Below are 26,594 nucleotides of genomic sequence, written 5' to 3'. Positions count from 1 at the left end.
GACAGTGTGGTCAGTCAGAACACGTGTGCTGCAGGCGCAAAGCATGCAATTCGGTCATCCGTAATTTATCTGAGCAAAAGTTGTTCTCACCTTCAGCAAAAAAATCTTCGTCACGCAATTGCTATGTTAACTATGTAGGAGAGAGAGAGAGCGCGTAGTACCGGAGTACTGGAGAGAACCACAAATGTAGAGCTACTACTTTCAGGACGTTCGTATTACAGGAAGCAAATAAAAGAAACTAAACCATCATTGTGTTTTTTTTTGCTGTTGAACTGTTTGCACATTTTACTAAATGCTGATGTAGCAAAATTTTATTAACAGCCCTTTTCCGCGTCAACATTATGTCACAAATAAGGCGATGAGAAAAAAAAATAAAGAAAAGGAAACTGTCTACTAACTCCTCCCAATTAAGATGCATCGGCTACCCCCCCGCATTGATGTAGTGGAGGGGGAGGGGGGGGTTGGCTTTTCTTCCCATACAAGATACGGAAAAAACACCCCAAAACGTCCGCCATTTAGCGTGCAGTTGGCAAAAACGTAATAATACAGAACACATGTTTTCCTCGCTCCTCCCCCCCCCCCCCCATCCCCTCCTAAGAACGGCATCATGATAGTTTAAGGCTCGGAGGCTCGAACCGTGCAATATTTTCGTGGAAATGAAATAGAGAAATGAAGTGACGGAAACTAGCCTTGATAGTGCTCTTGGTTCACATACACAAACACACACGGTTTATCTTTGCTTTTGTTTTTTTTTTTGTTTTTTTTACAAGAGGTGCGCACCAGCTTGAAGTTGCTGAAAATCAATTTGCAACGCTCGGTTACGCGTGTTTGGTGTTTCTTCAAACGATTCCTCCTGTTTCTTTCGTTTTACATCGTAACAATCTGTGTTGCCCTTAGCTTACACTCCGCGTAGTACGGAGAAGGAGGAGAAGGAGGGGAGAAAAGGAAAGAAGAAAAATATTTGGCTGCCTTACATGATCCAGCACTGAATTCATCATTTTCTTGAAGGTAAAAAAAACAAAACAAAAGCATTTGAAATTCTAGCTGCTGCAGAAACATTTGCAATTTTTTCTTTTTGTTTAAACTTATCAAAACATTGTCAGCTCATTTATGGGGGAAGGGGAGTGTAAACAAATAAATATATCGTTGCCGTGTGTTGAGAAGTTTTACGCCCATCTTCTCTGTGTGCTTCAGCTATCTCTGCACCGATCGGTTTAAGAATGGGGCCCGAATGGTGTTAAGAAAAGGATTCCGTTCAAACAATCTTTGAGGATTTGGATATAACTACTCTGCGCATCTAACAGACGGCAAAACAAGATATGCAGAGCATGCACGACCCTCGGCCCCGGCTCTTTCTCCATGATGCCCTTTGAATGCCTCCGCTAAACCCCTCTTTCGCCACTGTGATCCTACAGCTGTGTGTGTGTGTGTGTGTTGTGTGTGTGTGTGTGTGTTGTGTGTGTGTGTGTTTATGTGTGTGTGTTTATGTGTGTGTGTGTTGTGTGTGTGTGTGTTGTTTGTATGTGTGTCGCGTGTATGTATTTATGTGTGTATGGATGTGTACTTTATTCTTATTGTTGTTTTCCCTTTTTTCAGTTCATATCACCCCCACATATCCTCAAAGGGTTGTTACGTACCTAATCGGGAAGTAATTTAACTTGCTAATTCTAGTTGTAGTATGCGACACCTTACCTAACGAGTCTGCTCCATATATAACCTAAACTTTTTTTTCTTCTTCTGTTACATTTATCGCGTCATCATCTCTTGTCTACTGCTCCCCTTTTACCACTTTTTCGTTATTCTCTTTTCTCTCTGTCGCGATCTTTCTCTCTTTTTGCCTCTCTCTCTCTCATTCTCTCCCTCTCCATCTCGCTCTTTCTATCTCTTTCTTCCGTTTTCACCCAATTCTGTCCCGACCACGATTGAACCCCTTCCCCCGCACCGCACCGCACGCGCGCGCTTATTCTCATGCGCGCACGTCCTTTTTTGTGTGTTTGAGAAAACACGCTGCAATCACACACCCTGTACATGTGGCGCCGCTCCGTGGGTGCTGTGCTGCTTACCCCCTGCTTTGCTGCTTAACATTCAAAATTCCTACTCATCCGTGTCGCTGGACAGCTTATCTTTGTCGCGCCGCTCTTCCCGTTTGTTTTCGCCGGATGTGACCGCTGGCGGGTTGTTGCTGCCTTGCTGCATCGCTCGCTGCTTCATTATTGTCCAATCGAACGTGTAGTCGTACTGATGGTTGAGGGTGCGGAAAAGGATCCTGCAGGAAGCGTGAAAGCAAAAATACAACACGTTAAGAAAATGCATATAGTTTTGTTGGGTGGTAGATTTTGCGCTAAAATTGTGAAGATTTAAAACGTGGCAGCTGAATGCAGCAGAATGAAAAATATTGTTTTGTTTTTAGGTCATGTTTTATCTGTGTTTTTTTGTTTAATCTATGTTGCATGTCAACTAGAGCCGATGATTTTATAAAACTATTAATGCAAAAGAACAGTGCTGCAAAATGTCCTGAGCATCACGAGATGTTCACCAACGAAAACAATGACGAATATGTTCATATCCGTAGCTTGATGATCATATCCGTTGGTGGACCAATCACATACTTTCATTTTGTCATTTTGTTTCGCACCCAACTATTGGTCACGCTCGTGGTCATGACATTTTCTTTTCGGTGATAATCACGACATTCTTCGAATATACTTGGGGCGTATGGTCCCGAGTAACAAAATGAGCATTCTTTCTCGTTCATGTCTATTTTGATCTATTTCTATTGGAACGACTCGCAAGCATCGCATATTCCCAAGACTACTATCATGATGATTATCGACAGAAAATGTTGCGCCTAAGTGACTGACCAAGTGTTGATTGCACACAATGTCACCAAGCATGTCATGGTCGCAAAAACTGTTTGAGTCTGACCGCTGATCATCACAGTAGAGCTCGTTACGCTGACATGATTTTGTTTCAGCCATGACTATGTCGGTGGCATATTGCCTAACGGATCACAGTAAAAAAATAGTCATGACATAGTGACTGACCAAGGGATAAAAAATGTCACGAAGCATTGGTCACACGAATCATTTTGAGTATCACCCTCTGGTCATCACATTGACAGTGACATTTTACAGCACTGCAAAAGAGTTTTACAGCCAGTTTTTTAAACCCGATCGAAAGGTCTAGAGAGAGAGAGAGAGAGGAATTGCTTTCATTTATCTTAAGAGTGTCCCGCGTTCAGTATGAAATAATATGAAAAAAATATGAAAAAAAAAAATTAATCTTAACACATCCAAGGAGACCACCATTTCATGTCGTTTTTAACTAACGTTGTTATTCTGTTGTACAAAAAAAAAACATAAAACAAAAAGTGTAATCATATGTTTATGCACTAAAAACACTGATCAAAGGCATTGCAATTTTCAACCAACGAATGAGTTGAACAGTCGAGATATAATTAATAAAGAACAAAACGGCACATGACATTACGAAACTGTCTTCCTCGTGATATGCTCCCTTTATAGCGAGAATCAAGAGATTCCATCGAGGGATTCCAGTCATATGAACAGTAATTAATAATCTAATTTAATTTAAATAATGTAATGCAATGTAGTAAAAGGATACTACCCGCAGTTGAAATTCCATGCAATAATATAGGTTTTTTTTTTTCTTCTGTCAAATAGCTGAATAGCAGTGCAGCAGATGGATGCAAACGTGTAAACTCACCGGAAGAGCTGTCGCAGATACATGTAGTCCGGGCCCTCCTCGAAGCGCAAACTGCGACAGTAGTTCAAGTACATCGCAAACTCGGCCGGGAAGCCTTTGCACAGCACCTCGATCGGGGTGGACATCTTTTTCTCCGAGATCTTCTCATACTTCTGCTTCTTGTTGGTCGCCTTCAGCCCCTGCCACGGCAGCGAGCCGCGGTTGAAGTACATCATCACGTACCCGAGCGACTCCATGTCGTCGCGGCGGCTCTGCTCGATGCCGAGGTGCGCATTGATCGAGGCGTAGCGCGCCGTGCCGGTCAGGTTCTTGTCCTCCCGGTACGAGATGTGGATGCGGGAGCGGAAGTCGCGGTACTTCTTCGCCAGGCCGAAGTCGATCAGGAACAGCTTGTTGCAGTGCCGCCCGATCCCCATCAGGAAGTTGTCCGGCTTGATGTCCCGGTGGATGAAGTTCTTCATGTGCAGATACTCCAGCCGGCCGATCATCTGGTCGACCAGCATCAGCACGGTCTTGATTGTGAAGTGCCGGCTGCAGAAGTTGAACAGATCCTCGAGCGAGGGGCCGAGCAGATCCATCACCAGCACGTGGTAGCTGCGCTCCTGCCCGAAGTAGCGGATGTGCGGGATGCCGACGCCCCCGGTCAGCACCTTGTACAGCTTGTACTCGTACGTCAGCTGCGGGTGGCGGGCCAGTATGCTCTCCACCTTCAGCGCCACCTCCTCGCCATTGGTGATGTTGATGCCGAGGTAGATGTCGCCGAACGAGCCCGATCCGATCTTGCGGATGATGCGGTACTTGCCGGCCACGATGAAATCGTTCATCTTGCTCGTCGCTGTCGCTGTTCGCTCCGTGTTCACACCAAGCCGCCCTGCAGTTACGTCGCCCACCGCCCGTGTCCCGTCCCGTCTAATGTGTTGGATTGATGGCAAATGGGGTGGTGTTGCGGGATTGATTGCTGTTTTCGGTTTCGGAACGGTCGAAAGGTGTAGTAGTGCACGCAGCAGTTGTTGCCCTTGGTGTGCGCCGAACGGTGTTTTTTTTTTTGTTCGCAGCCGTCGACACTTGCGGTTGATTGGTGGTGGTGTTGTTCCGCGTGTGGCTTGAAGCACTGTTATGTCGTCCAAACAAACGGCTCAAAGCTGCAAGTAAAGGGGATGTTGTGGGTGATTGGGAGCGAAGTGCGAGAGAGAAAAATAAATCATCGATAATCAGTATAATTCTTCCGGCTAATGGGTTTATCTTTTCGTTGTTTTGTTTTCCCCCCCCAAACGCGTTTTCGAAGCAACAATCGCGAAATTTAGCAACGGCAGTGATGGTGCTGCTGATGGTTAAGCAACATTCTCACGACCTTCCGGCCACACACGTCCAAAAAAACCGCAACTGGCGCACCACACTGTTCCGCGCATCGGTTCGATCCGGGACCCGAACTGGCCTATATCGGATGGTGCGTATCGCGCGCACTTACAATTTACAGTATTTGCTTCGAATTTGCGTCTACAGGGGAAAAAAGTCGGCCCGTGCCAGAGCGCGTTGCCATTTTCTTGAACTACATCAGCCACACCACTACACTGACAGCGCGCGTTCCTGGCCTGCTCGATGGCTCAAGCATAACACACATGCCACACGCACACAGCCAAACGCAAGACCCGCAACTGTGCACACACCGTGTGTTCTAAATAGCGAGAAAAAAAAAAACGCTGACCACGAACTCAGCAAGCGCGCACACAAAACACACATTTCTGTCCGTCCCCGCTGCAGCGTAGTTGTATTATAGAGCAACACTTTGTAGGCTGCTCGTGTTCTTCACAAAAGTGTTTGAAAATGTTTGTTACCAGAAAACACACACACACACACAAACACACGCACGCAGTCAGTTCTGGTGCATTACGATTGAATCTTTGCCCAATTCCTCAAGCCTTCGCACTGTGTGTACCATCATTCGGGTCAAGCGTGCTTACGCACATATACACACACACACATACACACACACACACACAAGCGCGCCCATCGTATATCGGGATATGTGGGGCTGGCGATGTCACTACCTTAGCAAAGTGCACACACATACACATACAACCATACATGCACACACACACACACGCACGCACATAACTGTGTACGGGGGCTCATTCGTACCCTTTTTTGAAGTTTCCTTTGTAAAGTGGTTTTTTTTTCCTTCCTCTACCAGGGTCAGGTCTGTCGAACCCAATTGCGTCGGCCAACACACACACACACGGCCAAGCGAACAGTACGAAAAAGGAATAAATGTTGCGAAAGCAAAAAAAATGGTTCCTAAAACAGTATCGCCTCTACGCATATGCTTGTATCTGCTACTAAAAAATCAGATTACATTCCACCTTACAGATACAGATTTTCACTTCGTAAGGACCACAAGTGTCTATAACACTACCGGACAACGGAAACAACAAAAAAACACTTACATCAAATGAAAAACTTCAAAGACCTTCTATTTTGCCAAGCGGTTTCCTGTGTCTGGGGGGAACCTTCTCAACAACTGTAAAAACAGGAAACAGCATGTCGCTAACACATGCTGGCTAAATATAAGTTTCCTTTTTCCCAAGTCTACTCCAGCTCGGTTGTCGAGTACGGGAAACGGGATGTGCGTTGTAATTGCAAAAAAAAAATTATGAAAAAAAAACTCCCAATGTTTGACACAATGCTGAGGAACTGGGCTCATTGATTTTCGTTTCCCGACCAAATAATCCCTTTTGCCTACCCCATACGTGCCGACGTGCGATGGTGTGCGTGTCGGACAGGGAGTTTTCTTTTTTCTTGCTCTTCTTCTTCGAAACAATGTTAAACTTACGTGTTTTTTTTCTTCTACATTCGATGCAAAAGGCCACCGAAAACCTTGATGGTAGCCCGTATTGTTTTTTTTTCTTCACTACTACTAACTACTTTTACAAGTACCGTATTGTCTTCCTACTCACGATGTGCGTATGTGTGTGTGTAATTGTATCACTTTTCACGATGCGATTTAACATTAAACGAAAAGGGATTTCTCTAAATGTATATAAGCGAATCTTCTTACATTCGATGTCTCTCCCACCCTCCTCGTTCAGCGCGACACAGTAGCACGGGTTCCTAGAGACACTCTGTAGGACATTAGCGGATACTGTAATGACTCATTCTTCGACGGTGTACGGGTTTTGCGAGCACCACAAAACGGAGCAAGAATGGTGTCTTCGGTCCGACCGCGATGCGATGCACACTTCCAGCGAAAACTTAAGCGACAAATACCCACATTGACGAAGTGTCAATATGGCGACCCTATGATACTTCGATTATCTTGGCAATCTTCGAATGTGCGGTTGTGCGAAGGTATTTCCTTCTTTCTTCCTTTTTTTCTTCTTCTATTTTCTCACATCACACCTTTATGGTACGTCGGAGCTGTCACACGGTTTATGGTGCGCAAAAATTTTCTTGCCCGTACACTGGAAAGTAAGGCAGGTGAATAATACACTGTAAAGTAACAACTCTTTTTGGATACATTGAGGCCATTGCTAGACACACCGAAAAACCCCTGTAACGAAAATATTAATGCAATATAACGCATTGAAACGCTCCTTTTTTGCTATACCGATTTCGGTCCACCCGAAAGCGCAGCGATATCCTAACGAAATTGCTGCTAGTCTGTTTTTTGAAGTGCAAACCAACAATTTCACACACATTAGTTTTAAGATTTCTAATTATTCTCTAATATAATTAATATTAGAGTATAAAAAATATACTAATTTTTGTTGCTTTTAACAATGACAAGCGTTATTTGTCGATTGTCCAAATTTTTCGTTATGGTGTTTATTTCGGTCTGTGTGGCAGTGGCTTTAGGCCGCTGCCAGCCACACTGAAAAACCACCGTTATGACAAATTTGATTAAAATAACGCTTTGTAACGCTTATGTTTTTCCACCAACTATTCAACATTAGTTTTGGTGAATGTCTCCAAATTTTATCATCCTGATTTATCATCTTGTGTATCACCAATGCACCTTCTTTTGTTGCGGACATTTAGTAGCGTTATTTTTCGGTTGTCACCTCATTTTCGTTACCGCCCTACTGCTCGTACCTGATGACATCGGACGATGCCATAAAATGGCCAACTGTCAATTCTCATACAAAATCGTCCCACTGTGATCCGACACGGCCCGGCTCGAGGTAAGGCCCGTGTCTGTGCTCCATCGGATGCGATTTTATCGGAAGGCCTGTCAAAATTTTATATGGGATTTGACAGATAACGTCGGACGTGCGATTTCGTCGTACGACGGAATCAAAAAAATTTGATTTCGTCGGACGCCGCATCCGATTTTATCTGTCAAACTAAATGTGTGGTGTTTTGTAGGAACAATCTCAACTTAATTTTTCATAATAGTTATATTATTTAAATCATCCAATTAATCGCAATATTATACGAAAAAGCGCTTGACAGCACATGCGATAAAATCGCATGCGATGGAGCACAGACACGGGCCTAAATCGTGTGTCTGCTTGTGCTAGGGTGCTCAATTTTTATGGCATCGTCCACTGCCGTCCGGTACGGGTAGATTAATTGCTAGTCCGAAAAATCCACCGTAACGAACATTTCTGACAACCGAAAAATAACACTTGGTATAGTAAATTACAAACACGAAGTTTTGTATTCCTAAATTTGATGAGATTAATTGAAAAAAATCGTTAAGTTTGTGGTATTATTGGTTTGCACTGCATAAGCATACCAACAGCGTTACAATGCGTTACATTTCGTCTGTCAATGTTATCGTTACTGTGGTTTTTCGCTATGTCTGGCAGCAACCTTACTAAGGCAGCGGTCAGAACTTCGCCGCATGCGATTTTGCCGCAAGCTTTTGTATGGGATTTGACGTTAATGACAGCACTTGCGAATATGCCGCATGCGGCGATGCGGCAAAATCAAAATCATTTGATTTTGCCGCATCGCCGCATGCGATTTTATTTCAGATGTCAAATGCCTAAAATCATATCAATGAATGATTATCTTTATAAAGAAACAACAAAATATCATTATAATACCTTGAAAAGCTAGAAAATTGAGAAAACTCTTTTCTTGCCGCATGCGGCAAAATCGCATGCGGCGAAGTTCTGACCATTACCTAAAGGCGGTGGCAACGCTGATCGGATACGATTTAATCGGATGAGATTTATATGGGATTTGACAGATAACGACGGACGTGCGGTTTTATTGTCAGGCGTTATCTGTCAAAATCCCATATAAGGATTTGACAGGCCGTCCGGTAAAATCGCATGCGAAAAAGCGTTGCCACGGCCCTAAATCGTTCTAATATTGTTTGGAATTGTAAGTTCAATTGATTTTTTTGTAATGAATTTAAAAAAAAGTTGTGGTTTGTATGCATGCTTTACGTAGTTGATATAATTAACATGTAAAACAATGGTGAAAACGTCCGAAATCCAATTTTATTTATCGAGAAGCTAACGGAAATATTTTAATGTCAAGCTATGCACAGTAAAGGTATCGAACTTCCCCGAAAAAATAACACTAAGGCAGCGCTCTAGCAGCAATCGAACACGACATCGAACATGAAAAATATATGGGATTTGACATGTTCGATTTGATGAACAACAAATCGAACATGTCAAATCCCTTTACTTTTGTCATGTTCGATGTCTTGTTCGATTGCTGCTAGAGCGCCGGGTAACTGGTTTGTTCGAGTGAACCAAACAGAACATTTCGCTTCCACCCAGTTCGTGTTTGAGGCCGCCGCCAGACGCACCGAAAAACCATCGTAACGATAAAATTGACAGACGAAATGTAACGCATTGTAATGCTACTTTTTGCGGTTCACCCAAGGTGGAATGTATAATGAGGTGTAGTTATAGCGGTTTTGGCGATCCCTCCCCTGGGCTCCGATTTTGACAGATGGTTTTCCGCTTGTATATGTATTGATGGATTGTTTACGTTTTGCATGGTCAATATTTGGTGGAGATCAATTTGGGTGAATATTTTAGTTTATTAGAACACTGCCCGTGATTTAAAATGGAAATTTTCCTTCGAGAACTTGAAGCGTTCGCCAAACGCGGAAAACTAACTGTCAGCTTTCTTCGTCGATTCTTCTTCCACCTAGCTGTCAAAACGGGCTTATAACTTGACCTGATATCTTTACGGTCCTTGGGTACTAATAAATATAGCCAAATAGCACTAATAAACGCAATTCTCGGCTGTTTTTTTACGTTTTACAATTTTAAACACACCCGCGACGTCTTCTTCCACTAAATATCCTTAAAACAATGCTATTTTTGTTCTAATTTATATCTTTTCACTGACAACAAATGACAACACTTCATACTGCTAAATTGCTCTTAAATTACTGTTATGACAGACACAAAACTGCTCGAATGGGTAAATTAACAGTAGGCTGTCTGACTGGGCACCTTCTCCGGGTGAAGCGGCTGTTCAAGTCGAGTTTGCTAAAAAAATAAATTTTAATCGTTTGTATAAGTTAAGGAAATGATTGAATATAACCACTGTAATATAATAAATTTCGTGTTATTTATTAACAATTTGGCCGAAAAAAATAAAAAAAACAAAATAGAGGAAGGAATAGGATCTGTCAAAACCGCTCGAATGGGTAAATTAACGACTGCTAATTTACCATTAAATTACTCTTAAATTACCGGTAATTTAGCGGTAAGATAGGGGTAAATTAAGTCCGATTTGTCTGACTGGGTTTCCCGTATTTCTTCATATCGCTCGCTCGAATGTCAACTCGTTTTGTCAGTCGGGTCTTCGTGTTATAGCCTACCTGTGAATCTAACGACCGCGCCACCATCATCTGTGTACATTTGCAGCAATCTTGGCACTAATACAACACCAGCAACCAGCAAAAAAACAGGCCAACGGAATAGATCAATCTGGAATCTGGCCTGGGTGGCGCTAGTGTACGCAACAGACGTTTCACTGCCAGAGTGGCCCATGACATTCGTCGCTATAACGCTGTCTCCGCGTTTTGATTGGTGCTAAACCGAACCGAACCACGTAACACACACACACGCACACATTCGATCATTCCGCATCTCCTGGGCAAAAGCAGCGCTCTCATCGTTCCTCTGCGGCGAGCAGCACAGCGGACCTCAAGTGTGTTGTACAAGTTGCGCTGGCGCGCCTGTATAAGTGTGTTGTGTATACGTTTGTGGTGTGTGTGTGTGTCTTTTCCGTAAAACGCCAAACGGTCTGTGACGAACGCGCTGGCAGCTTATTTGCGTGAACATTTCCGAAAGCCGCACCGAGCCGTAGTGTGTGCTGCCAACTTGCGCGTTTCCTTGGGCACTTTCGGACGTACAGGGTGAAAAGCGCGTTACACACTGTGACAGGAAGCGAAACGGGAAACCGACGGCAGACAGCGTGCGTGTTTGTGTGTTGTGAGTGTGTGTGTGTGTGTGTGTGGGCATAGAAAACTTGTCCACTGCAAGATTATTGCGTCCCCAGCGAAAACTGTTGACTAATCGCGTGCGTGTGTGTGTGTGTGTGCTTTTTTTTTGGTGTCTCCTGGGAACAAACGGGACTCGATAGGGCTAAAATATCCCAAATCCCGCTGCTGTGCCAGCATTCGTACCATCGGGTGAAACCCACCAGGAAACGAGGAACCCCCATCCCCGCAACTCCGGCAAAAGGACGACACGTACACACGCACACACGCGTACACTCCGTGAGCAGGAAGAGGTAGAAAGAAAGAGAAAGCGTGTGTGCGCTCTGCGACCGAGCGAGAAAGCGAGCCAAGGGCGAGCGAGAGCGTGTGCCCGTGTGTGTGTGTGTGCGGCGAAAGAACGTCAAACGCGGTGGGAAGGAAGCAGAAAAAATCGAACACTTACTTGCGTGCGTGCGAGCGCGTCTCTGTGGTGTGTAGAGTGTGTGGCCTTTCTGCAAACCTGGTTCAAATATGGCGAAGCCTGCCCAGTTACTAACTATTGAACCGGCGAACGAGCTCAAATTCCAGGGTAAGAACCGATCACAGGGGTTATTCGCATCCGCGCAACCCACAATTTGGCGTGTGCGTAGGGAAGGGGGGGGGGGAGAGGTTTCTTTTGCCGTGTAATTATTTTTTCTTTCTAGCCAAAAGAACAATCGCAGATGACGTACACGCGCGGCGCCACCCATCATCATCATCATCTCTTGCCCGCTGCACACACAAAATCCCGGGGATGGGTGGGGGTGCGGGAGGGTGTGGGGGGGGGGGGGGGGTGGAGGGTGCAATAACGGGTGGTCCGGCAATGGTGTTAGAAGCGGAAGGGAGAGGGGAAAAGGATTGTATGGCCGCACCGCAGCAGCTAGCCCGTTTCAGGCCACACGGCCGAAAAGAAAGAGGAAGAAGCGTTGACCCCGTACGGCCGCAACAACGGATAAAAAGGGGTGCGGCGGTGTGTGATAAGCGGTGACGCAGCACCTTTCAGCAGCGAGCGCGCATTCGAAAAGGAGAGAGAGAGAGAGAGGGGGGGAGAGGGGGAGAGGGATGACGACGTCCGGACGATTTCATTCGGCCGAAAAAGTGTTCCGTCGGGTCCCAAAATGTTCATAATTTCGAGGAAAATCAGCCCCCGGCTCTCCTGACTTCCATCATCATGTGCGCACTACGTGCCCGTGTGTCTGTATGTGTGTGTGTGTAGAGTTATGTTTCTCTGTGTGCATATGTGTGTGTGTGTGTGCGCTGAGAACAGTGTGCCATTGTGTGGAAGGATGTGGCGGGGTCAGTGGGGAGGGGTTGGTCAGGAGAGCTTCGATGAGTGGAGGTTAGAACTATGTTGCGCATATTTATATATATATAAATACCCATATGTAACCGCTGCGCTCCCTGTTCCGCATCGTGTGCTCCTTCAGTGCAGTGTGTTCATATTTTCCTTTTTTTTTTCTTTTTTTCTTTTTGAGCGAAGACACGAAAAAAAGTATGAAAAACGTTACTTAAGTCTCATACCCCCGCCTTCGATCCCCCTTCCTACCCTACAGCAAAAAGGATGTTGTGTGTGTGTTCCTTTTTTTGCTCCCCCTTTTGCTTTCACGGTAACCGAGCTCTCTCCAATCAATTCCTGTGACAACGGTTTGCCTGCTCTTTGTCTGTGTGTGTGTGCGAGTGTAGGCCATCCTGATATCCAACACACACACCAGCACACCGATTAAGCTACCATCAAAACCGGATGTTGGAGAAAGGGGATGAAAACATGAAAGCCAGCCCCCCAAAAGGCTTCCGTGTTAAAAGACACACGTGCTCTCAAAATGCCTGAGCGCTCCGCAATCAACCCAAAGAGATCGGTTTTCGATTTCCAGCGCCGGACTGCAATCAAAACCATCACACAGCAGCGAGCAGAAGGAAGAAAAGAAAAAAAAAATAACGGAATGTAAGGAACAGCCCGCCCGCACGCGCACTCACACACGTGGACACATATGGCGCACACACCCAAGCACACGATAGCAAGGATATGGGTTGGAAAAGGGGGTGGTTATTTTTAAGGCAAAGATGGTTGGATGCATCAGGCATTTCAGCGGAGGGAAGAGGAGGGTGTGATGGAACGCGCACTGCTTTTCCATTTAATCCTTTTTTCTTTAGGTAAACGTGGGAAGGATTATTTTTAAATTGTCCATAAGAGCTGTTGTTATTGTCCGCCGTGCTTTGTGTTTCGTTTTTTACTAATATTCTCCTTTTTGTGGCTCATGCTGCTCTCTCTCTCTGTCTCTTTCTCTTTGGTTCTTTTCCAGGCCCGTTCCGGACTGCTGTTGCGTCGTACATGCGGCTCACCAATCCGACCGACCATGATATCTATTTCAAAATCAAAACAACCGCACCGAAGAAGTACTGCGTGCGGCCCAACTGTGGCTTACTGGAACCCCGCGAATCACAGGAGATAGCCAGTAAGCTACACTTAGCTCAGCCTGTAAAAAAAAAGTGACTTACATTTCCATCGCTTGCCTGTCTTCCTGCAGTCGTCCTACAGCCGTTCATCTTCGATTCGAACGAGAAGAACAAGCACAAGTTCATGGTGCAGTCGATGGTGAAGCCGGACGATGAGGACATCAACCTGGAGGACCTCTGGAAGAAGTACCCGGAGAAGCTGATGGACTCGAAGCTGCGGTGCGTGTTCGAATGCCCGCTGGACAGCAACCAGCCGGCCCAGGCGACGGACGGATCGAATGCTGCTGCTGCCGCCGCACCCAATAGTAAACAACCGAACGGTACAGTCCAGTTCCCAGCTGGCCTTGATTCCGTCCCCCCCCCCCCCCTTCCCCTTTTTTCTCATGTTGTATATGCCAACGCGGATTTCTAATCAAATCTTTCTTCCTGTGTGTGTGTGTGTTTGTGTGTCCTTTTTTACCTTTTTTTTTTGGTTGCTGTTGTATATTTCCCGTCACCTATCGAAGCTGCGGCAGGCAACGAAGGCAATGCACAGTTCTCAAACGCACAGTTTAACGCGATGAGCAACGACGACGAGCTGCAGTCGGAGGCGGCCCTGCTGAAGGAGATCAAGAAGCTGCGGGACAACGAAAGCGTTTTGCGCCAGGAAAATTTGCAGCTACGGGTGAGTGCAACGAGCGATCGATTCTGCGGCGCAGGCCTCTTACAGTTTCGAATTTGGATGGCCCGCAGAGAAGATGTTTTGCCAGTTCTACAAAATTTGCACCATGATGGCATACCATCAGAGCGAACGTACGAATTCATTTTTTTTTTTCAACCATTACATAATTCAAATGACACTAAAGGCCAAATCCACGCAAGACTGCACTGGTTACTGGCATTGCACATGGAATGCAAAATTGCTCTGACTTTTGTAATTTGTTTCAGCTTTGGTAGCAGAAGAATTTACGTATGTTGTAACGAGTTTTGTGATGGTGCTGCTTGGAAAGAAGTAACTCGTGCTCGATTTAGAACAACGAATCGATGAAACAATTTAGACCAAAACGTTGGCCTTACAGGATTGCCAGGAGTTCTCATAGCTGTGTGTTCATTTCTCATAGAAATGAACTTAATGTAATGGGAATAGCACCCTTGCTGGACAAATCCAATAGGAATTTCCAAGAATTCAATAGGTCCAAACAGGGTGCCATAAAGTCCATTTTTCATCGTATGAAGTTCACTTCCCATAAGAAAGAATTAAGGAAGTGTCCTTCAACTATGAGGACCCCTAGAAAACCCCCTGGTAACATCATCAGAAGTTTGGCAGGCGTATGAACTATAGATTATGATACTGTACTGTGATGTGATTTGCCTTTTTTTGCTTTGGAATTGATTTTTTTTTTCACAGCACATGGTGGTTGATGCTTCAGAGAAGCTGAACATTTTTAAAACCACTCCAATACTTGTACGATTTTTTAAATAGCCTATCAGTTCTAGGTAATCTTTTTTGCTCTGGACGAACGCGTTCAGTTTGTGAGCGTAAAGTTAGTAAGAAATTATAAATTACATTCAACTCTGAATAAGGTAACTCTGAAAGCACGCTGCAGCTTACAGCGATATTCGTCTTGCCGAAAATGAATTAATCGAATTATTGAATTAATTAATTAAAATGAATACATCGAAGAAACCATGGAAAACATCTGGCCTCTTTTGCCCGAAAATGTTTGTAAACTGCCATTCCAAAAATGTATCCTGGACAATTTAGACTGTCGGAAATCTCGAATCTGTCGGAGAATCGGAATATTATGGTACATATGAGAACATTTGTTTTTGGGATAAATTCACCTTGAAGAGACAAGAAATGAATGAAATATGACGGGACTGTCGAACGGTAAAGTATTAAAAAAATCATCTTGAAGAGGATACATCATTACAGAGTTTTCCTTTTAATCCTTTTAATAATTCACCACTTGAACTATGTTTTTCAACAGCTGTTAAACGGTGTATTTGGTTCATAATGAAATTTCCGTTTTTGCACATGATTTTCAACACATCACAATAAACTGTTAAACTCAATCCAGCTTCAGACGCGTTAAAAATCATGCAGAAGAAACTAAATAATTATTATGATGGAAATGAAACATCACGCTGGTGTGGAATAACATCTTGCACGCGGTGAATAACAATGTTTACATTCGAAACTGACTTGGAATAACCCTATAAAACAGTTACTTTTGTAGAGCTGTACGTAAATGCAAGAAAGTTGATATTGAAGCAATACTTTAGACGTGTATGCTCTATGTTATATATTTCATGTATGCGCTTAATTGAGTTTGACGGTTATTTGTTGTGTGTTAAAACAGTGCTGGAAAATGTCATTAGCATCGTGAGATGTTCACTAACGAAAACAATGAACATATCCGTGGTAGCTCTTGATGCTCATTGCTGATCACTCAATGAAAGTGCGTCATGACAAGCCGAACACGACATGCGAATAGTTGAGTCCAACACGAAACTCTGACAAGCTGAGCTTAATGCTGATACAAGCATAATCATGACTTTTTCTGGCTGTGAACAGTGCTGCCAAATGCCACTGTTTCATTCACCAACACTCATGACTGAAATGAAGCTCAAATCCGGTCACATACACAACTGAGATGATCAGAGGTGGGACTCAAACAGTAGGTGGACCAATCACAGGCTTGGTGACATTTGATTTAGCACTCAATTCTTCAATTCAAGCACTCAAGTGACTGCCCAAGAGTTTGTTGCACAAAATATCACCAAGCATGCGATGATCACAACAACTGTTGCAGTATCACCTCTGATCATCACATTAGAGCTCGAGACGCTGACATTATTTTGTCTCAGCCGGCATTTGTCATGACTATGTCAGTGACATTTTGCAAAACTGATCACAGTAAAAAAAAAGTCATGACAAATGTGACTGGCCAAGTGTTGAATGCTAAAATGTAATGGAATGCTCACGAAGCATGTAATGGACACACGAAATCGTTTTGAGTATCACTACTGGCCATTTTTTATGAGATTGTCAGTAACATTTTACAGCACTGGTTGAAAATCATTTGTAAGAGCTGAAATTTTATGTTGATGCAAATACACCATTCGACAGCTGTTGAAAGAAACATCTTAGAGGTGGTGAATAATCATGTTGCACATTCGCAAGTGAGTTGGAAAACCCTGTTGGCTAGTAAAGATTATTCTTTTTGTATTATTATTAGAAGACGCCATTGCCCGTTGAATCTGTCATCGGTATCGGCCTACCACTGATTTTATCATGATCACTAAATGAACTTAAATGAGCGAACAAAGGGCTCACTTGGTCGCACCTTTCTTGCTCAATAAGCGTACCTCTATTAAAGGAGCTTGTATTGATTTTTCGAGTTCTTTTTAAAATAATTACGTCATTAGCTCTATTGAATCATGCAACAACAAAAAAAATGCCTTAATTTAAGCTGCTATGCACGGTTCATATGGTCGCGCGTAACATTGCGATGCCTTTCCCATTTTCGTTTGGTGAAACGATTCGTCTCAGGGGTGTTACATGTTGCCACTGTCTGGCTTTGCCGTTTTACACTATGACCCAGCACAACTACTCCGCACAGAGGAAAGCAGTGGTGTGGCAAAGAGGAATAATCGATAAACTACGTGCGATTACAAAACCACGCTTGCGGTGGCGTTTTAAGAGCTAAAAGGTTAGGCGTATCTTTTTTTTTTTAATTTGTGGCGCTGTACGTTATGTATCGAAACGTTTAAAAAAAAAGAACCCCTGTCCGTCATTGCATTAATCCGGTATGCTTTCCTTTCTCGCCTCTTTGCAGGAACAAATTGTACAGCTCCACATGGAAGCGGAAGGGCGAGCCAAAGAGCAGTCGTCGCCGGCCGGCGCTACTGCCGCCGCCAAATCGGTCCCGGTCCAGTCGGTGCCCGTGCACTATCAGAATCCGTACTCGCCACCGCCGCCCCAGCTCGGCCGCATTCCGTCGTTGGACAGCTGGTACGCGCTGGCCTTTGCCATCTTCATATGCTTCGTCGGCGTGCTGATCGGCAAGAGCATGGTCAGCGAGAGCAGCAAATAAAGTTTAATTTAACGAAGGGGAATGTGGGTGGGTACTGCGGGCCCCCGGGTAACGAGCGAGCGAGATGTAATGGCCCCGCGGTGTTCCGGGTGGGTGGGTGGGTGGTGGTGATGCGGTTTTGGAGATAGAAAGTGGAAAGTGGAAGAATGGAGACAACAGCAGCAACACATGAGAAGTGGACGCGCAAACACGGAGCAAAGGGAGGGGGGGGGGGGGAGAGCAGGAGCAGGAGCCACCGGAGCGTTGTCAGGCGAGGCGCCAAGCGCGCACTTTGAGAAAGCCCACGTCTCAACAGTGTTTAATCCTGCCGCGAGCGGCCGCGCGCCCCTGCTCCGAGTGGATGCAATTTGGGTTCGATTTTCGATTTTCAAAACACTGTAAAACACGCGGCAAACAAGCCAAGAGAAGAGGTTAAGCAAAACAAAAAAAAAACATGTGTACAGCAAACGCTCGCGCGCGCCATTTGTGCAGTAGAGTAACTGTGCAGCGAATAACCACGCGTGAGAATGAGAGCAGCAAACAAATACGCGCGACCCAACAGAAAAAGACACACACGCAACATACTGCAGCCACAGACAAATCCACGCATCCTACACGTACATACATTAACATGAACACAAACGCAACGATCACGGTTTGCGGGAGGAGTGCGCGATCATACTATAATGGTGTGAAGGGAAGGAGATGGGAATTTAAAATGGGTACGCGGCCAACGCTGCCCGTTTCCTTTTTGTTGTTTATTTGTTTTCCATATAAGAACGTAACACGATTATTAAAAAAAAAGTGGGGGTACGGGAAGGGCGTTAAAGAGCCGTGGAGGATGGGGAAGAGCGTCGTCGTGTCGCTAAACAATCCTGGGAAGGAGGCACCAGTGGGGAAGGAGAAAGGATGGATACACTGGATCAGGGCTCGGTGATAGTTTTGTGTGCTCCGCGAACAGCAGAGAAAGGTGGACGAAGCAGAGGTGGTGGGGAAAATACGGGAAAATTCGAATGCGATGCGAAAGAGCTGACAGGAAGCAGGCAAGCATGTGAGGTACACTACGCGCGAAAACTACGACGCCACAAACACACACACACACACACTCTCTCTCTCCTTTAGCATCAAAGTCGCGAAATTGGCAAGATCCATTAAGCTAGCAAAGTAAACAAGTTATGCACCCATAGCAGAAGAAAACGAAACAAAAACAACACACACAAACAAAGACACACAGATACACAGGACAAGTGCAAACAGAGACTCTACACTCATATATTTCGTGTTGGGAAGGAAATTTGGAATTTGGTAGCAAAAAAAAGAAGAAAAAAAACATGATACACAAACACACACACACCAGCTTAAATGCAGCTTATTATAATATAACATGCCTAAACATTAACTTAAAAGAAAGAACTAATCCGAAACAGAAAATTGTGCAAAAGAGCAAAAAACGGCAACACAACAAAAACACACGGGAAATCATAAGAAGATCAGCAACTGTCCTGACAAAAACACTTAGGAGCAGAAGAAGAAGCAGAACAAAAAAGAAAAAAAGTATATGAAAATAGCAGGTAGCAAGCAGGGAAGCAAGTAGAGACTCGAGAGTAAGAGAGAAATAGGGCAGCAGATGAAAGGTGACAAGGAGAAAACCCATGCACGATTAATAGCGAACGCGAAAGCACGGGGTGAGCAAGATGGTGGTAATGGATACTGATGGGAATGGAGGGCTGATGAGGCCGGATGATGATGATGAGCGATTATCGATGATGATGATGATATAAACGCAAATAAACGTAGGTGTTGAAGCATCCTAGAAATGCATAAACAAATTGGGCAAAATTTAACAAAAAAAAAATATGCGCAAAAACTCAGCAGCAACGCGCGCACGGCGTAATGTAGAAAAGCAATCAAGCGGGATTTATGTTAGCCCTATATTAGTTTACTCTAAGTTGTGGTGAATTTTTGTTTTACCTAAGCCCTCTTTCTTAACTATTATGTACGCTTCTTCACGTTTCGCGCTTTCCTTTGCCCTTGTTCCATCTTGTTACGAATGTTACCCTGTTTATCTCTCTCTCTCTTCTTTTTTTATCTCTCTCTTTACTATTATTGTACGCATTGGTTTGTACGCAGGCGGGGGCAGCAAGGGGCGGTCCTGAAGGACAAAACCGCATCCTTGTGCGCGCCGCTCCTGTTTCGTATTTCGCATGTGAAAGAAATGTACAAACTTCAAAATCTACCAAATGAATTGAATTATCGTCCCAATAAACGTTACATTACAACAAACAAACAAACAACTCGCCTCCATGAGACTATCTTGGTCTGTTTTGTTCTGGTTTGCGGTTTTTGCAGGGTTAGAGCTAAAATAATTGGAAGAAAAAGGAAAGGAACATAAACGATCGTTTCGGAGTAAGACGGTGTAATGCATTTCTCCCCGGGGTCGAGCGGGAATGAAAGGTGAATGAAAAATAATTTTAAAACAACACACACACACATACACAAAATAGGACAATTTATAGTTGTTCATGGGCCCTCAATGGGCTCGATGTTTTGCTTTAAGCCTCGTTTTTGTACGCAATATGTAGCTACACTTACGCTTTATTTTAGGCACTGGAAAGAAACGTTACCATGGAATGCTGAGCAGAAACCGGGCCGTATTCAAATAGCAATGAGAGCAAACGAAAACGGTGTTTCGATCCGTCACATGCTGGCTAGAGTAGATTGCACGGCGCGAAGGAGCCAAGCGTGGAAGGAAAGGACGAGGTGGAACGAGAGCAGACTACATGAAGACACGAGGTGTGGCGCATGAACACAATCAGTAAAATCGATCGGAAAAGTCAGTAAAATCGGGGCGAAACCTTAACCGGCGCTGCATTATTCAGCCCGTCGTAGTGTGCAGAATAAAGGGAAAGGTGGCAGGCGATAGCAAAACTAATAACGGCCGGGGGGAGAAAAAAGGAGTAGAAAATGGAAAAAATAAATAAATTATGCAAAACACGACATTGATTGTTGGTTTGCGAAACGCGGGTAAAAACGAACACGCAAATCCTAAGAGAGAGAGAGAGAGAGAGAACGAAAAAAGAAAACATTCAGTAGAGCATTAGCTCCAGTAATATCGGACAAAAGTGTAAACATTGGTGAAACAAAAACCACCAAACCAAGCAAAAAGGAAGGGTAAATATAGTAACCGAAACAAAATGGACAACAAATATTCACAAGCAGTTTAGGTGTGGAGGAGGGCCTTCAAAAACAATCTTTATCATTGCTGTTTCTGTAAAACATACTGACATTTAAAACTGCAAAATAAAACCCAAAACATATTTACCGTGGGTAGTCTACATACTTCGAGCGGAGAAAACTACAGAATGAATGAATTCATTGTGTGTGTGTGTGTGTGTGTGTGTGTGATACGTATAATACAGAGTTTTCCATGCCAATCTCCTGTGTGCACAGCATTATTCATCGCTTGCCACATGTTTTTCAACAGCTGTCACGCGTAATATTTGCATCAAAATAACATTTGAATTCTTCCACATGCTTTTCAACACATCACAGAGACCATTCAGTCCAAAGCTTGTGTGATTGTGTTGAAAATCATGCGAAAGAACTGAAAAATGTTTGTGATGCAAATACAACACTTGGCAGCGTTGTTGATCTCCCGCAAGCAATGAAAAATGTTGTAGACATTGGAAAATGACTCGGAAAACCCTGTATTGGTATTGTGTCGTTAATCACCACCCACCCACTACAGTTGTTCGTTGTTGGGGGCTCTATTACAGGGGTTTCCAAGTCACCTGCGAATGTGCACATAATTATTCACCACCTGAAAGATGTTTTTCAATAGCTGTCAAATGGTGCGTTTGCTTCAAAATGGAATTTCAGTATTAACACATGATTTTCAACACATCACAAAGAACTGTCAAACTCAATCCAGCTTGAGCCGTGTTGAAAATCATGCTGAAGAAATTAAAAATTATTATGATGGAAATAGAATGTCAGATCGATGTGGAATAACATTTTGCATGCGGTGAATAACAATGGTTACATTCGAAATTGACTTGGAAAACCCTGTAGTAGGCGCATTAAATGTTGCTATTTCATCATCAACAGGAAAGCTGAAGTTTTGTTTTTGCTTGCTTTGTTTTCAAAGTTTTTACATTTGTTTTTACTTGCGTAAATTTTCAGTGAGTTAAAATGGAAGCGAAACTTAACTTGATCAAACAGAAATAAGCATCAGAAGAAAATTATTATTCTAATACAAAATCTACCACTGCCTCTCTCCTTCTCTTTCTCTGTGTCGCTTTTTCCCTGGCTCTTAACGTAGGCTCAGCTACACCTCCTCTAAAGGACGGGGGAAAAAGGGTAATAAGGTATGAAATGCAAACGGTAAATGCAACATAAATACCACACCGAGCCCGAGCACCAGCATGTAAACGTCGTCCTTGCCAAGTTTTTGGTTTCACAAGAACGATCAAGTCTCGTATGCGCCGCCAATTCGGTTGTAAATCGGCATTAACAGAAAATAACAGATTTATTTCGCGCCAGTATTGCTACACGGCAAGGCATTATTTTGAAATGATGATACATAGATCAACGGGATTTTTTGTTTGTTTCCATACATGTATATAGAGTCGATAGTGTTAGAGTTTTAATTACTTTTGTTCCTCTTCTCTCCACTTTATGCTTCCTCCCGCACGCGCACGTGTGTGTGTGTGTGTGTGGTTGTGTATTTGCAGTTGAGTGTAGTGGTGTTTGCTTCTAACGAAGAATATTTTTAATAATCGTTTGCATAAATCCAGTGTTTGCGTGATGGATGATGTATGTTGTGTTTTGCCGTTCGTCCCTTGTCCGCTATCCCCCCGGTGCCTCGATACACACACACACATACACACACATACACAAACGCAGATACACACCCACCACTCACACGTACGCTTTGCCTGCGCGCCTTTCCTTGCGTTACAACTGACTTTAGACTTTGCTGCCACAATCTCTAACCCGTTCGCGCGCTCACCTTGAAAGAGACAATAAATCCTTTCTATCTAATGATTTTCCTCCCCTCCCCCTCTCTCTCTCTCTCTCTCCCTCTCCCTGTGTCCATCTCTTCCACACAAATACACACACACACACAGTCGAATATCTTCTGTTTTTCGAATCGCCTAACCCTCTTGGCCAAAGTCCTCGGTAAATTTGTCCAGCTTCTTCATGTCATCCTCGTTTACGGTCGGTTTCGTACTGGCCAGAGATTTCAGCATGTCGTTCTGAAACGAGAGATCAAACAAGGCAACAGTCATGAGCAAGTGGTGGCCGTCGGTGCGCTATACTCCTCCGCTTACCATCGTTACGGGCGGCTCGAACAGCTTGTCGCCCGGCAGGTCCACCCACGTCATCTCGATCGCGCCCGGATCGCCCGGACTGCACGGTACCAGCAGATCGTCACAGATCGTCGTCTTGTCCACCGGCGACGGGCCGCTCACCTTCTTGAAATGGGTCGCCGTCTGCACCTTGCGCACCGGCTGCATCAGCGCGTCCCGCACCACGATCGAGATGTCCGAGCCGGAGAAGCCGTCCGTTTTGCTCGCGAGCGTGCGCAGATTGTCCTCGGTCAGCGTGTGGGCCGTGTTGCCGAGATGGATCTTGAACATGACTAGCCGGGCGTGCTCGTCCGGCAGCGGGATGTAGATGCGCTTCTCGAACCGGCGCCGGATCGCCGAGTCCAGTATCCAGGGCGTGTTGGTGGCGCCGAGCACCAGCACCCCGTCGTTGTCGCTGCCGACGCCCTGCATCTGCACCAGGAACTCGGTCTTGATGCGCCGGGCACTCTCGCTCTCGTTGTCCGACCGGGCCGAGCAGAGCGAGTCGACCTCGTCGATGAAGACGATCGACGGTTTGTGGGCGCGGGCCAGCTCGAACAGATTTTTGACGAGCTTCTCCGACTCGCCGAGCCACTTCGAGACGAGATCGGAGCTGGACACGGAGAAGAAGGTCGAGTTGTTGGCCTCGGTTGCGACGGCCTTCGCTAAGTACGATTTACCGGTACCGGGTGGCTGCTCGTTCGACCGCGCAAGGATGGAAGAGAGCAACACAGAAAAAATAGAAAACCAAATAAATCAAAATCAACCAACAAAGAGTAGGAAAAGGCCAAACATTTAGTAAATGTGTGCGCGTACATAATATCTACAGCCTTGCCATAGGAATGATCGAAACTTCAAGGAAACGTTTGAGTAGGCTTACATTACGATTTACTTTGCGCCAAAACCAAATTCGTTCACCTTTGATTGAATTTTAAGAAAACAAACGCGCCAAAACCAAATTCGTTCACCTTTGATTGAATTTTAAGAAAACAAACAAAACATGAAACGTTTCGAATCTGAATAGGGAACAGTTCCAAATACTGATTCATAAAAAATGAAATCGGGAGCTATTTTTGGATCGGTATGGGTTCATGATCGGTTCTAGGACCGGTATGGGATCATGATGGATTCCAGGGCCGGTATGAGTTCAGGATAGATTCCACAAACGATATTGGATCATTATATATTCAAGGGCCAGTATGGGTTCGTGATAGGTTGCAGAACCGATATGAATTCATGACAGGCTTCAGGGCAGGTATGGGTTCATGTGTTCAGTTCTTGGACCGGTATAACCAGTATTGGTTCCTGGACCGGTTTGGATTCAGTATCCGTTCCATGGCTGGTATAGGTTCAATATTAGGTCCAGGACCGTTATTATCTAGTGTGCAATTCTTGACCCGGAAAAGCTAATATATTGGTGTAAGGATATATAGGTTTTCTTTTGCTTTTAAGTCTCTTCAGGGGTCGTCATTAGTACCTCATTTGAATAGGGTTTCGAGGCCATTAATTTCGGCGTAATTTTTAGAGTAAAGGAAAACTTTGAAATTTAGTTGCAAATTAACTAGTTAAACTATAACAAGAAAAAACAAAAAAAAAACGGCCACTCACCCCGAACAGCAGTATACCCTTCCACGGCATCCGCTTGCCGGTGAACAGATGCGGGAACTTGATCGGCAGTATGACCGCCTCCTTGAGCGCCGTCTTGGCACCTTCCAGCCCGGCCACGTCCGACCATTTGACGTGCGGCTTCTCGACCACGATCGCACCCTCGAGCTTCGCCTGCAGCTTCTTCTTCTCCGGATCGTCCGAGTCCGAGTCGGAGCTGTCGTTCCCCTTCGATTTGTCATCCTTCGCCGCACCGTCCCCGTCCTTCACCGGTTTCTTTTTGCCCTTCTTCAGGTATTCCTTCAGCTTTTCCGCCCGGTCCAGATACTGGAAGCACTTCGCTCGGATCGAGTCCTTCGCCTTATCACCTTGCGCTTCATCTGTGTGTTTGTGTTTGAATGGAGAATATTGTACAGTGGTTGAATGTCGATTATTCGGGCTGCTCGGGACTAGTGTTGGGTAAATCTGGTTCAGGTTCATGGATCTGAATGAATTTAAAGGAATCTCAAAAGATTCATAGAGCTTGAGCATATTCTTATTCTACTTGTTGGCGTAATAATCTACGAGATCATGCCAGCCTGTATAGGCTTTCGAAACTTCTTAGTAGCACGCAGCTAGATATTCTGTTTTGCTACGGGGACACGGTCCATGCGAGACTTAAACCGACGACGGAAATGTTGTTGCAAGTCGTGCGAATATCGTAGGATCGCGTAAATTCAATTTTTTTTAAATCACACTTCTCTAAAGATACATGAATCCCCGGAGATATGTGAATTTTAATGGATTTATGAATCGTTGAAGATTCATGAATTATTGGAGATTGGAGATGAGTCTTAAGATAGAAATCCATGGAGATGAATCCTTGGAGATAAATCCTAGGAGATGAATCTTAAGAGATGAATTCTTAGACATAAATCTGAAGAGATAAATCCTTGGAGAAGAATCTTAAGAGATTAATCCATAGAGATACATCTTTAGAGATGAAGATTCATGAATATTTGAAGATTTGTGATTCTTTGAAGATTCATAAAGTTTCAAGAGTCGATTCGAGATTGTTAGCCAAGATGGAACAGCTGTCAAATTCATGCGCACGGTTAAGCCGCCCGCCGGTTAATCCGCCGCTGAATGCAGATCGTTTGACCGGCAGCAGCAATGGGGTTAAGACAACAACAACAACAACCTCCCAAAAAAACCCCTCCCATTCATCCCCCCCTCTCCCAACGGTCCGGGGGCCGAAAAACTCACACTTGATCGCGTGCAGAAAGTATTCTACGCCGTGTTCGTAGAGGCGAAGCGCTTCCTCGTAGTTTTTGTTCCGGTCTTCCTCCGTTGCCTTCGTCACGATGTCGATCGCCTTCTGCAAGGTCGAACTGGACGCCATCGCTCAGCCCAGCGCACGATTACGCGTCCAACTCCGTGGTGGTATGGTCCGGACAACCAGGCACTGAACCCCCGTTCGCTTTGAGGCGATCAAATTGTTTTCGTCCTGCTGCAAGTAGCGGAGGCAACGGGAACGGTAACAATTAAAACAACACACACACACACGCTCTTTCTCTCTTTCGCCCCATAATTGTGATGCACAGATCAATGACGGTATGACTAATGCCATCGATTTAAATCAGATTAATGCAGATGGTGGTGTTGGTGTACGGCGACTATGCTTCGGGCATTGTTGTCCCTTTTTTCGGTGGCCGTGTTGCGCGTCGCTCGTCCGGCAAACGTACCTGAATTGCGTTAAGGAATCCGCCGCCCAGCACTGTGTAGGAAAGGGTGATATTTCAGCAAAAGGCACTGAAAAGCAATCGCAAGCAAGTAATAAACAATGTTCGTGACGGAGACGGCGGAATTGACAAAGGCGTTGAAATTCTTGCACGAAACCAAGGTGTATCGATACGACAAGGTGGATTCCTCCAGAGCAAATTGCCAAACTTGACAGAACAATACAAGGAGGGAGGGGTATAT

The 26,594-nt window shown here is 44.7% G+C and overlaps 3 protein-coding genes across 12 annotated transcripts; 1 reads left to right on the top strand and 2 right to left on the bottom strand.

Moving 5' to 3' along the window:
- Positions 1-249: 249 nt before the first annotated feature.
- LOC1271683 (casein kinase I) lies at positions 250-7,802 on the bottom strand. Of its 8 annotated transcripts, none has more exons than XM_061643646.1 (4): positions 7,739-7,802; positions 6,782-7,273; positions 3,727-4,868; positions 250-2,266 (listed from the first exon to the last, which is right to left on the bottom strand). In XM_061643646.1, the coding sequence occupies exons 3-4, from the start codon at positions 4,548-4,550 to the stop codon at positions 2,095-2,097; spliced, it is 996 nt and encodes a 331-aa protein (XP_061499630.1). In that variant the 5' UTR covers positions 4,551-4,868; positions 6,782-7,273; positions 7,739-7,802; the 3' UTR covers positions 250-2,094. The 8 variants fall into 8 exon arrangements, with proteins under 8 accessions (XP_061499630.1, XP_061503145.1, XP_310451.4 ...); XM_061647161.1 differs by having other exon boundaries at positions 6,557-7,273; positions 7,739-7,762; XM_310451.6 differs by having other exon boundaries at positions 6,557-7,802.
- A 2,686-nt stretch (positions 7,803-10,488) lies between these two features.
- Positions 10,489-20,993, top strand: LOC1271682 (vesicle-associated membrane protein-associated protein B). 2 transcript variants are annotated; one of them, XM_061648624.1, is made up of 5 exons: positions 10,489-11,714; positions 13,465-13,617; positions 13,690-13,923; positions 14,125-14,282; positions 17,440-20,993. In XM_061648624.1, the coding sequence occupies exons 1-5, from the start codon at positions 11,657-11,659 to the stop codon at positions 17,695-17,697; spliced, it is 861 nt and encodes a 286-aa protein (XP_061504608.1). In that variant the 5' UTR covers positions 10,489-11,656; the 3' UTR covers positions 17,698-20,993. The 2 variants fall into 2 exon arrangements, with proteins under 2 accessions (XP_061504608.1, XP_310452.5); XM_310452.6 differs by having other exon boundaries at positions 10,505-11,714; positions 13,690-13,938.
- A 1,161-nt stretch (positions 20,994-22,154) lies between these two features.
- On the bottom strand, positions 22,155-26,589 carry LOC1271692 (vacuolar protein sorting-associated protein 4). Of its 2 annotated transcripts, none has more exons than XM_310453.5 (5): positions 26,357-26,589; positions 25,878-26,121; positions 24,636-25,012; positions 23,010-23,720; positions 22,155-22,934 (listed from the first exon to the last, which is right to left on the bottom strand). In XM_310453.5, the coding sequence occupies exons 2-5, from the start codon at positions 26,011-26,013 to the stop codon at positions 22,833-22,835; spliced, it is 1,326 nt and encodes a 441-aa protein (XP_310453.2). In that variant the 5' UTR covers positions 26,014-26,121; positions 26,357-26,589; the 3' UTR covers positions 22,155-22,832. The 2 variants fall into 2 exon arrangements, with proteins under 2 accessions (XP_310453.2, XP_061497995.1); XM_061642011.1 differs by having other exon boundaries at positions 25,878-26,118; positions 26,357-26,558.
- Positions 26,590-26,594: the final 5 nt, after the last annotated feature.

Source organism: Anopheles gambiae, chromosome X (genome assembly GCF_943734735.2).
Source record: "Anopheles gambiae chromosome X, idAnoGambNW_F1_1, whole genome shotgun sequence".
In the NCBI taxonomy this organism is placed as follows: domain Eukaryota; kingdom Metazoa; phylum Arthropoda; class Insecta; order Diptera; family Culicidae; genus Anopheles; species Anopheles gambiae.
The sequence above is the reverse complement of the archived record's forward strand: the minus strand, read 5'-3'. Positions and strand labels throughout refer to the sequence as shown.

Coding starts and splice junctions, on each gene's coding strand:
- LOC1271683 (XM_310451.6), bottom strand. CDS start 4,550: ATGAACGATTTCATCGTGGCCGGCAAGTACCGCATCATCCGCAAGATC. Junction 2,267..3,726: donor TATCTGCGACAGCTCTTCCG/GTGAGTTTACAC, acceptor CGCTTCCTGCAG/GATCCTTTTCCGCACCCTCA.
- LOC1271682 (XM_310452.6), top strand. CDS start 11,657: ATGGCGAAGCCTGCCCAGTTACTAACTATTGAACCGGCGAACGAGCTC. Junction 11,715..13,464: donor GAACGAGCTCAAATTCCAGG/GTAAGAACCGAT, acceptor GTTCTTTTCCAG/GCCCGTTCCGGACTGCTGTT. Junction 14,283..17,439: donor AGGAAAATTTGCAGCTACGG/GTGAGTGCAACG, acceptor GCCTCTTTGCAG/GAACAAATTGTACAGCTCCA.
- LOC1271692 (XM_310453.5), bottom strand. CDS start 26,013: ATGGCGTCCAGTTCGACCTTGCAGAAGGCGATCGACATCGTGACGAAG. Junction 25,013..25,877: donor CTTTCTGCACGCGATCAAGT/GTGAGTTTTTCG, acceptor ACAAACACACAG/ATGAAGCGCAAGGTGATAAG. Junction 23,721..24,635: donor AGGGTATACTGCTGTTCGGG/GTGAGTGGCCGT, acceptor TCGAACGAGCAG/CCACCCGGTACCGGTAAATC.